Genomic DNA, 12,101 nt, shown 5'->3' with positions numbered 1-12,101 from the left:
TGTTCTAAAATATTTATAGTTTCAGGAGTTCCCTGGTGGCTTAGTGGTTAAGGAGTCAGTTTTGTCACTGCTGTGGCTCAGGTTTGATCCCTGGCCTGGGAACTTTTATGTGCCATTGGTATGGCCAAAAAAAAAAAGATTTATAAATAGGTTTTACATTTAAGTCTATGGTCTATTTCAAATTAGCTTATGTGTACAATGTGAGGCAAAGATTGATCTTCAGTTTTTTCCATATGGGTAGTTCATTATTCCAACACCTTTGAAAGACTGTTCTTTCCCCATTGACTTACCTGGCATTTTTGACCACAGACATTTGGGTCTGTTTCTAGATTTTATTGATGTATGTCTCGTCTGACCTATACCATACTGCTCTGATTATTGTTGCTTTATGATGTCATGAAATCAAGCAATCGTTCAACTTTACTCTCCCTTAAAAAAAAAAAAACAAAAGGAAACTTTTTACTATCCCAGGACTTTACATTTCTATATTCATTTTAGAATTAGCTGGTCAATTCCCACAAAAATGCCTGTTTTTGTTTTTGTTTTTTTTCTGGCCACATCTGTAGCCTGTGGAAGTTCCCAGGCCAGGGATCAAGCCTGCAGTGACAATGCTGGATCCTTAACCTGCTGCACCACAAGAGGAATACGCCTCTTGGTATTTTGATTGGGATGGCACTGAATTTATAGATGATTTTGGAGAGAACTGACATCTTAATTATCTTCAGTTTTCCAATTCTTGAACATGGGATCTCTCTTTATTTAGGTCCTAATTTTTTCGGAAATGTTTTTCAGTGTTCAGGATTTGCACATACTTTGTTAAACTTATACTAAAATATTTTATATTATTTCATGAGATAGTAAGTGGTATTTATTTTTAACTTTAAAATTCCGGGGAGTTCCTGTCGTGGCGCAGTGGTTAACGAATCCGACTGGGAACCATGAGGTTGCGGGTTCGGTCCCTGCCCTTGCTCAGTGGGTTAACGATCTGGCGTTGCCGTGAGCTGTGGTGTAGGTTGCAGACGCGGCTCGGATCCTGCGTTGCTGTGGCTCTGGCGTAGGCCGGTGGCTACAGCTCCGATTCAACCCCTAGCCTGGGAACCTCCATATGCCGCGGGAGCGGCCCAAGAAATAGCAACAACAACAACAACAACAACAAAAAAGACAAAAAGACAAAAGACAAAAAAAATAAATAAATAAATAAATAAAATTCCGAATGTCCATGGCTAGTATGTAGAAATAAAATTGACAGCGATCTTGTCTCCTGGGACCATACCAAATGTACTTAATAGTTCCAGTAGCACATTTTTGTGAATTCTTTAGAATTTTCTGCATCTATGAATAAAATCTAATAATCTGAGTCACTCACCTTTGTGCTTTTACTTTTGTAATAAAAACAAAACAAAACATCTGTTCCTTCTCTTAGCTCATCTTTGAGGGCCTGGATTTCACTTGATTCCTGTGAAGTACACTGCTTTATTGATTCCAAGATATTTTAAAACACGAAATAGGGAGTTCCCATTGTGGCTTAGGAGGTTAGGACATAGTGTCCATGAGGATGCGAGTTTGATCCCTGGCCTCTCTCAGTGGGTTAAGGATCCAGTGTTGCCACAAGGTGCGGTGTAGGTTGCACATGAGGCATGGATTCCCTGTTGCCATGGCTTTGGCGTAGGCCTCAGCTGCAGCTGCAGTCAACCACTGGCCCAGGAACTTTTGTATACATACTGCAGGTGTGGCCATAAAAAAAAAAAAAAAAAAAAAAAAAAAAAAAAAAAAAAAAAAATTGGCATCTGACTGTTAATGTCTCAAGAGTTTGTATGTTAGGTATGTCAATTAGGACATCGAATTATAATTTTTTATTTTCCTCTCTATATTTTCTATCTGATCACTATCTCCATATATTAATTATTCTTTTTAATTTGAAGTATATTTGATGTACAATATTATATAAGTTTTTGGCATGCAACATAGTGATTCACAATTTTTAAAGGTTATATTTCATTTAAGGTTATAAAATATTGGCTGTATTCCCTTCCATTCATGTATTCAAAATGTTTCCCACTTATTTACTATCCTGTGGTAGAATTAATGTGTACTTAAGAACCTTTCATGTAAATATCTCATAGAAAATTCAGATCATGATAATATGAATAGCTGTGAACAGATTCTCAAATTTTAAAGTGCATTGAAGGACCTGGAGGGCTTGTTAACACTGATTGCAGGGCTCTGCTCCCGGAGAGCAGGGAGAACTGGCATTTCTAACAAGTTTCCAGGTACTGCTGCTCTGGGACCACACTTTGATAATCACTGCTCTAGAGAAATGATGATAGGTCATTAATTGTAAATGATATTAAAGAAATATGCATTTGCTTTGAGAAAAAAATTTCCAATAAGTAAAATAAACTAGATATTAGATCTAAAATATTTAAAGGTTGGTATTTTTATCAGCTATTTTTATATAAACATTTGAGGAGCCAAAAGAATACACGTTTTATTACAAAGAGAAGAATATAGTAAAAAATGAGAGGTCTGGTGATCGTTTGCTCTGTGAGCATAAAATAATACCTATTTTATTGGACCCTAAGCAAAGAGTATTTGAATTGGGCGTATTAAACGAAACTCTGTGGTAAGTGTATGATGGCAAGATCTTTTTTAGGGCTCTGAGTTGACATCAGAAAAGCTCTGTTAATTGATCTGAACTAATGATGTCCAACCTGGTATTACTGTGAACATATCATCATGATACACCTTCCTGTAAAGATAATCCTTTTTTTTTTCCCTTGCGTTAGTGAATATAATTGATACTGAAGTTAAAATTACTCCCATCAATAGTATGACCATTTGTCTAGATCAAGGTGAACTTAGAAATATTTTTCCCTGAAGATCACTAACTTTATAGTTAAAGAAAAAATAGTGAAATGGGAGACTGAAGTCTCTCAGACATTATTCTTCTTAGGGAGGTTGTTATAAGCATTAATAAAGAAACTTTTGCTTGTGAATATTCATCAGGTAATAATTGTTTGGTAGCCAGATATATTAGAGTTGTAAAATATTTACTTTTATCTTTTAGCTCTGTCGGCTTAGCAAAAGCGGCTCTAGAAGCAATTAATGGATTCAACCTCTTTGGCAACCAGGTAAAAAAAACAGCAATAGCAACAACAGACTTTGATTATTTTTCAATTGCATACTTAATTAATTTGGTCATTCATTAACCAAGTCATTCTTTATGATGAGAAAATATCTGAAATTTATGTAGCAGCCCATGGTTGAACAACTTTCCTTTTGAATATGATTTGCTACTTAAATTTTAGTTTTCTCATTAAAAAAAGTTGCTTAATTAAAAAAACTCCTCCTGATAAGGACTCCTCATTTTCTTTTTTCAATAACTTTTCCCTCTAATCTTTTGTTCAGCTTTCACATTTTTAAATATTCCTGACACTTTATATATATACATATTTTTATCCATGTCAGTTCCCTTGTTGATTTCAGTTTAATGTACATCAATATATTTCATGCAAAGGGGAATTTGCTTAAAGTGTACAGCCAAAGAATTGGCAATTGTGGTCCTAGCTTAACCCTCAGCTGGCTGTCCTCATGTCTAAATCCCATCTTCTTTGGTATGAAAGGGGAACACTGAGGGTTGCCCTAAATTTTTATAAGATCTTTATCCAGTTTCTGCACCTAATCAAGTGACCATGGATTGAGTTGTCAGTGAAGGAATAACATGAAGGAATACAGGTTACTTCTCTGAATGAAGAAGTAGGCTAATTTTTGTAAAGATTCCTAAGATGGGAGGACACTGGAATTTTCCAACCTGTGTCATTAACCTTAAGCTATTAAAATGCCGAGTCAGTGAAGATACATTTAGGAACTTATGCAGACATGTAAAATGTGACATGGAGTTTGCTATGACAACTTTAATACTGTGTACCTCGGGTGTTTTGCATTTAAGAAAGTTTCAGGTTGGAGTATGGTTAACATAACTGCCTCTCTTCTCCTTCTTACATACATAAACTCTTCTCTTCTTACTTCAACTTTCTCTGGAGGGAGGATTATAGTTAAATCCAGGCATAAAGGGTGAAGCATGACCACGGACATGAAGAGGGGAGCAGCACTCCATTCTGGGTGCCCCAGAGGTGACTCTAAGTCACCCACTTCTCACGCTCTTCTTTTTCGCTCAAGACCTCTGCCTGGAGAAATGCAGGGATCAGAGCTTGTGGAGATTTGGGGGGTGTGTGTAAGCCTATTGAAAATCCTGAGAATTACTATTATGCCTCTCCTGGAGATTCTTGGTACCTCTGGCTCTCTTCTCTAAGCTTGTATCAACATTGCTTTCTCTGGAAGAAACAACATACTAATGGAAATCCTACATGTATCCTTCATTACTTTTCATTTCCTTTTTCCATTTTCCTTACTTTCAATACTCTTCACTTAAATGTGTGTACGTGTACATAAGTAGTTAGAGAATATGTGTGTATATATTAGATAAGGAAGAAAGAAAGGAATGAGTGAATGAATAGGAGTGTAAGAAGGCATAAAGGCATAGCATTGTGCTATAGGACACAGGATCACTTTGTGCTCTGTATTCACACCAGTGACCTTGTGACTTTGTCATTTACCTCTGCCTCAGCTTCCTCATTAAAAAAAAAAAAAAGAAAAGTAGAGGTAATGACACTAGCACCTAACTCATAAGGTAGTCATGCATATAAAAAAACTTAGCATGGTGCTTGGCAAAGATTAAATAAACCCTTAATAAGTGATACCTCATTTATTTAGTAACGAAGTACTGGTATCACTAAAGAAGGGAAATGAAGCAATTGGGCTCAAAAGCCTCTAGAGAGTATCTCAAGGAGACTGAGAAGAGTCATGGACTAAACCAATAATGTTACAATAGCAGTCTGGAAAGATGCAGGACTTACCCTTCTACCTTCCATGGCATACCACATAGCAAGCTGAATGTAGTTGCATGTCTAGGTCAGGTATTATAAAGTAGTGGTCATCTCTTTTTTGCAGTCATGCAATCTCCTTTGATGTACCTAAGTCTTAGTGTATGTTGCGTACATATCTAGTATGCTTCCCCTCCACCTACATACATGGTACCTTTCCTAAGTACCTATGTTTCAGGGGTCTTCCTTCAGCCTCCTTTTTCCAGGAAGCTTTCATAGATTTCTTAGTCAAAACTCTAAAAGCACTGAATTGCTTTACCATACATTCTGATTCTAAGCTATAAATATACTGCTGGTATTGTTCCCCAGCCATAAATTCTCAGTCTTGGCTGCACATTGGATTTAAGGAATTTAAAAATCGATCTGATGCCTAGGTTCTATTCCTAGAGATTCTGACTTAATTGTCTGGGGGAAGCCATGGTGTTGAGATTTTCCTAAATTTCCCAGGAATTCTAATGTGTGGCCACGGATGAGAACAACTTTCCGCTGAGTTAATTCTTGACCTTGTTTAGCTCATGTCTGTCTAGCAGAACCATGTACCAAATGTTTGCTGACTTGACTATTCCTTGATTATTTCAGATAGAAATATAGACAAATAGTCTTATTTCTTTAGCTACACAGATGTCTCATTTGGCAAGTATGGCCTATCTTCCAATTTTTTCAATATGATATATCAGAGTATTCTAGTTTTACAAATTCCTTTTTATCTTTGATTCTGATGTAGAGAACTACAGAAACCTGACTTTGAAAATGTTAAAATTTCTACCTCTATAGCAATTAGCTTAAAATTGTACTTGCTGAACAGTAGCACATTTAAAAGTGCATGTGATCTTTTTTAGTGTTTAATCATTTTATAATGTCACTCCATGTACTTAAAAGATTTGTGGTCTAATTAAAAGCCAGTGGCTAGAAAAAGAACTGACATAAAGAAATGCTTTCATGCAAGTGAAAGCCTGAAGGAACATCCTCAAGGCTTGAGGGATTTCAGGTCTGTTAAGTGTTCTCAGTTATTTTAAAGGCTATTGACACAGTATTTTGGAAGACTTGATCATATGGAAGACTTGATCATATGTCTTTAACTAAATTAATTTAGAGCTTCCAAAAAGTGTATCCCCTGTTGGTGGCAACTCAGAGAATCACAGATCTTTGGAGCTGAAAGGGCCCTTCTTTCAAAATGAGTGGCCAGAGAATGGAGGTAGCTTCTTCTGGTCACACAACAGAGGGGCAGAACCAGGAAGCAAACGAAAGGCACTTGGTAATGAATCTGGAATATCAAATAGTAGTACATGAAATCTTGGATCTTAAATGCTATCTTAAAAGGTAAAACCTGTACAGTGTCTTTGAAATTCTTAAGCCATTTTCTTTTTTAAAATTAAATTTAGTTTAATTTTTTATTGAGGTTGACATATAGCCTGTATTAGTGAAACTAATATAATGCTCACTGCTGCCACCCTTTTCAACATAGTATTGGAAGTCTTATCCTGACAAATTAGATAAGAAAGAGAAACAAATGGCATCCAAAATTCGAAAGGAAGAAGTAAAACTGTCATGATTTGCAAATGACATTAATATGTATTTTACATATAGAAAACCCTAAAAACTCCATCTGAACACTGTTAGCAGTAATAAGCAAATTTAGTAAAATTGCAGTACATAAATCAGTACACAAAATCTGTTGCATTTCTATACACTATTAATGAACTATCAGAGAAATTAAGAAAACAATCCCATTTACAATTATATTTAAAAGAACAATATACCTAGGAACAAATTTAACCAAAGAGGTGAAGACACAAATAAATGGAAAAATGTTTCCTACTCATGGATTGGAAAAATTAATGTTGTCAAAATGTCTATAATACCCAAAACAATATATGAATTCACTGCAGCATTATTTCAATAGCCAAGATATGGAAACAACCTAAGTACCCATCAGTGGATGAATGGATCAAGAAATTGTGGTGTATGTACATACACTGGTATGGTATTCAATCATAAAAAGAGTGAAATCTTGCCATTTGTGACAATATAGATGGACCTTGAGGGCATTATACTAGGTGCTACATGAAATCGTGCTAGCTGAAATAAGTCAGACAGAGAAAAAAAAAAAGCTCAAGCTCAAAGATACAGAGAACAGACTGGTGGTTGCCAGAGGCAGGGGTTGGGAGGTAGGAGAAAGGGGCGAATTGATTTGTGTTATTTTTTAAAAAAGAAACATGGGTGCTTGCTTCAGCAGCACATACGCTAAAATTGGAACAATACAGAGAAAATTAACATGGCCCCTGTGCAAGGATGACACGCAGATTCATGAAGCGTTCCATATTTTTGAGAAAAAGAATGTTTATATGTATGTGTAACTGGGTCACTTTGTTGTTTAGTAGAAAATTAACAGAATACTGTAAACCAACTATAATGGAAAAAATAAAAATCATTCAAAGAGCGATAAATAGCTGTCTCTCAAGAAACAGTAAAGTCCACAATTTTATAAAAAATATATATATGGTATATAATTCTCTTTAGTGAATATCACAAATTAAAAACTTGTCTTAGTTTGAGTGATCCATACCTATTAAGGCTAGAATTTATAGTTAACATGTTTTTGCTATGTTTACTTTAAAAACACACATTATGGAGTTCCCATCGTGGTGCAGTGGTTAACGAATCCGACTAGGAACCATGAAGTTTCGGGTTCGATCCCTGGCCTCGCTCAGTGGGTTGAGGATCCGGCGTTGCCATGAGCTGTGGTGTAGGTTGCGGATGCCTCTTGGATCCCGCGTTGCTGTGGCTCTGGCGTAGGCGGGTGGCTATGACTCCGATTAGACCCCTAGCCTGGGAATCTCCATATGCTGAGGGGGCAGCCTAGAAAAGGCAAAAAAAAAAGACAAAAAATAAAAAAACCACACTATGTTAGTTTTAGGTATACAACATAATGACTTGATATTTGTATATATTGTGAAATGATCACCACAATAAGTCAACATTCATCACCACACATAGTTGTGATGACTTTTTTTTCTTGTGCTGGAAACTTTTTAAGATCTACTCTCTTAGCAGCTTTCACATGTATGCTTTATATTATGTCCCTGGGACTTACTTATTTTATAACTGGAAGTCTGTACCTTTTGACCAGTCCATTTTCTTCTTAATTATTCACTTGATGAACTTTTGCCCTTTTTGTGCCTTGGTGTGTGAGATAAGACAAATGTTAATTTTTATGGGATATTGTTGGGTGAAATAAGCCTTTAGTTTTTTGGTTATTATGTGTTCCTGCACTTCCTTTCTTGTTTTTTAAAATTATAAGACTTGTCTTATTATCATTTTTTGCTTTTTAGGGCTGCACTCATGACACATGGAGCTTCCCAGGCTAGGGGTCAAATCGGAGCTACAGTTGCTGGCCTATGCCACACCCACAGCAACATTAAATCAGAGCTGCATCTGTGACCTACACTACAGCTCACAGCAATGCTGGATCCTTAACCCACTGAGCAAGGCCAGGGATCGAACCCACAACCTCATGGTTCCTAGTCGGATTTGTTTCCGCCACACCATGATGGGAACTCCTAATTTGGAGCACTTAAAAATATATCCATATATATAATCCTTAATAAAAGAATCACATATTTCATCATGGTTCCAAATACTTTATTTTATTGCTTTTTAGGGCCACACCCACAGCATATGGAGATTCCCTGGCTAGGGGTCTAACTGGAGCTACAACTGCTGGCCTACACCACAGCCACAGCAATGCCAGTTCCAAGCAGTGTCTGTGACCTACACCACAACTCACAGCAACACCAGATCCTTAACCCACTGAGCGAGGCCAGGGATCAAACCCACAACCTCACGGTTCCTAGTCGGATTTGTTTCCACTGCACCACGATGCGAACTCCCCAAATATTTTATGTGTGTGTGTGTATTTGACAATATATGTACTGATGTATAAATACATATACTGGTATATACATATTAGACAATATTTAAGCAAATCAGTTTACATTTAGCAGGTGTCGTAGAAGTCAGCAACAGGTTTGTGATTCCTGTGTCTGAGTCTCAGCTCTGTTCTTCTAAAACCCTAAGAATTTACACTCAGGTTCATTTCTCCCTATAGTTTGAAGATTCCTTCAACAACATGTGGGTAGGATTTCTTCTAGTAAGAAAGGCTACTGGAATCTGTGGTTAGGTCAGTAAGGAAAAGTTGCCTTTTTACATGCCTACTGCCACAACAGCCATGGTGCAGAGTGGTAATTCCCATCAGTAAATATCATTTCTGCAGAATACCAGTCTCCAGGCTCTGCCACAGAGCCAAAGGACTGCCTAATGCTGAGCTAGGGAACCAAGTCTCCAAGTCTCCTGATCATGGTGGTGTGGTTTTGTTTCCAGAAGAACAGAAAAGATCATGTGTCTTAGATATACTGATCACCTTGATCTTGTTCTGTTCTTTGATGCTAGATGAGGGTATCAAGCCCATTAGCTCAGGTTCAGAGAAGTGACTAATGAGAGAAAGAAGGCCTGGACAATCCTTCAAATCCTGTCCTTTTGAATTGAGACTAAAGAGACCATCTTAAGGTCATATGTGTCATCCGTAGCCCATAGACCATCTCAGAATTGTTTGTTGTGGTCATGGAGACCTGGGTAGATGATACAGTGCAGCTCTTCCTCACCATCAGGTTGAATCATCCTGTAATGTGTTTACTAGAAAATTACAGATTCTCAGTTTGGGAGTAGACTGTGCTGTCAGTCTTAAAATATGCTCTTTGAATGGAGTCAGGATATTACAGCAGAGTTGTGATAATTTTGGGAAATTGAAGATGAAAAAATATCCAAAGTTAATCAGATACTCTGGAGTGACATATACATAAAAAACATCTTTTCATATTCCTGTCTTTAATTGGAGAAATCAAGATACTGACAAATGATCTGAGGCCAGAATCTAAAAGGTGATGACTAGAGAGATTGCTCATATTATGCAGAGTGTTCAAAGCACTGCAGACATATCTAGTTTCCTTTGAAATTTGCAGGCCTAAAATTAATGTGTCTGATAATTTAAAGTAGGTGATAATTAATTCCATATGTAGGTTCTTCTTGATGACATTTTTAAAAATTTGCTTCTGAATAGCTGCCCATGTCCTTGGGTGAATATTATCCTTCTCTAAATCTGGGCCATATACATAAAGCATGGTATATTTTTAAAGACAACAGCCAAATAATATAGTTTACTAGCTTTTGATCTTAGTGTTAAAATATGGTAGCATTATGATATTATTTGTCCTTTTGTGCATTTTTTTATCTTTTTATGGTCACACCTGCAGCATGTGGAAGTTCCTGGCTAGGGGTCAAATTGGAGCTGCAGCTGCTGGCCACAGCCACAGCCATTGCAACACCAGATCGAGCCACACTTGCGACCTATGCCACAGCTTGGGGCTACACTGAATCCTTAACCCACTGAGCCAGGCCAGGGATTGAACCCACATCCTCACAGAGACAATGTCATGTTCTTAATCTGCCGAACCATAATGGGAATTCCCTATTGTGCATATTTCTTAGAGGCTGCCAGAGGAAGAGACCTGAATAAATACTTTGGTGAATTTGATAAATGATTTATTTGTGGCCAGAAAATAGAAGTTGGCTGTCTATATTAATCAAATAATGGCAAGAGTTGCCAAATTTGCCATTTCACTTTATTATCCTACTTAAAGTGTATCTTTTAAAAAATTCAAGGTAAACTGATTTGACATGTAATTAACTTTATTAATTATCAGCCTAAAGATAAATTGTAAGTCCTTTTATTTTGAATATTCATTTCTCCCAACATCTCATACACGTTCATTTCTCTGCTCTTTTGTTCTAACCACTCAGCTTGCTCCCCCTGCCCCCAAAAATTCAGATCCTAGTTCTGGTCTTTGCCTTCTCCATGAAGTATTCCAAGTTCCCTATTTTGTTTTTCTCCTGTTAACTTTACAAGCTTATTATTGTTATTCTTCACTCGTTTAAGCCCCTCACCTGGAACATAGTCATGCACTGCTATGTGCAGTCTTTTTGTTGTTTAATATTCATCTGATTTAGGACTGTACATACCTAGATCAGCTCCTTAAGAGCAGAGGTCATGGTTCTGCCTTGTTTTACTCAAAGCAGAGGACACATTACTCTGACAGTAGCGGCTGCTGCATGATGGTTTATTGGACTCAATTTTGTGAGTATTAATGAGAAGTAGGGGCTTTCAAATAATAGAAAGGACAATTTAGCATTTTTCTGGTTGAGAGACAGCCTCATTCATTCCTTGTCCATTTATTGCCAAGATTAAAAGATTTAGAAATGAATATTATGAATGAGAAATTCTGTTTTATAAGCTAATATTCATATATGAACATGGGTAAACAGGAGAAATATACACAGTGTGAGTCTAATATTTGGATCTAGCACCTAGTTTTACTAGATTTTGAATTTCAGTCAAGGTATTTTATCCTCAGGGCAAATACATCTCTGAAGTTGATGAGCATTGGTATGAGATTTAGAAGGTAATGAAGCAACATGAAATTCGTGATGGTGTTCTTCCTTTCCCTATGTATTTTTCTGAGTATTCTCCTGTCATGGAAGCAGTCATTGTATTCTAATTTCACCTCTGTGTTTTCAAAATATCTAGCTCCCTAGTAAAAGAACAAAGCCATGTTTACTTAACAATTATGCTATAGAATGTGGAAAGCACTAATGGCTAAATAGTAAATTTTTTAAAACTTGATTTGCAGGCTAATTAATATTTTTTGTTACACTTGTTTTTTTTAATTCAAGTTTTGCTTCTTACTTGAAAAAAAATTTTTTGGCGTTCCTTTTGTGGCTCAGCAGTAACCAGTCTGACTAGTATCCATGAGGACACGGGTTCGATCCCTGACCTCGCTCAGTGGGTTCGAGATCTGATGTTGTGAGCTTTGGTGTAGGTCACAGATGTGTCTTGGATCTATCGTTGCTGTGGCTGTGGTGTAGGCTAGCAGCTACAGCTCCACTTTGACCCCTAGCCTGGGAACTTTCATATGCCAGTAGTGCAGCCCTAAAAAGACAAAGAAAAGGTTTTGATTTTTTGTTTTTTTGGGTTGCACCTGTGACATATGGAAGTTTCCAGGCCAGGAATCAAATCCTAGCTGCAGCTGCAACCTACACCACAGC

At 37.0% G+C, this 12,101-nt stretch overlaps 1 protein-coding gene across 6 annotated transcripts in view; it reads left to right on the top strand.

The window, feature by feature from the left end:
- PHKB (phosphorylase kinase regulatory subunit beta) overlaps window positions 1–12,101 on the top strand; it is a 199,208-nt gene that overhangs the window by 81,028 nt on the left and 106,079 nt on the right. For all 6 annotated transcript variants that reach the window (XM_021094236.1, XM_013998279.2, XM_013998278.2 and 3 more), the window contains one exon: window positions 3,068–3,131. In XM_021094236.1, coding sequence (XP_020949895.1) covers window positions 3,068–3,131 — 64 coding nt within the window. The remainder of the gene's footprint in view (window positions 1–3,067; window positions 3,132–12,101) is intronic.

The sequence above is a fragment of the Sus scrofa genome, chromosome 6 (genome assembly GCF_000003025.6).
Source record: "Sus scrofa isolate TJ Tabasco breed Duroc chromosome 6, Sscrofa11.1, whole genome shotgun sequence".
NCBI classification, from domain to species: domain Eukaryota; kingdom Metazoa; phylum Chordata; class Mammalia; order Artiodactyla; family Suidae; genus Sus; species Sus scrofa.
This window is presented reverse-complemented; position numbering and strand designations above follow the sequence as displayed.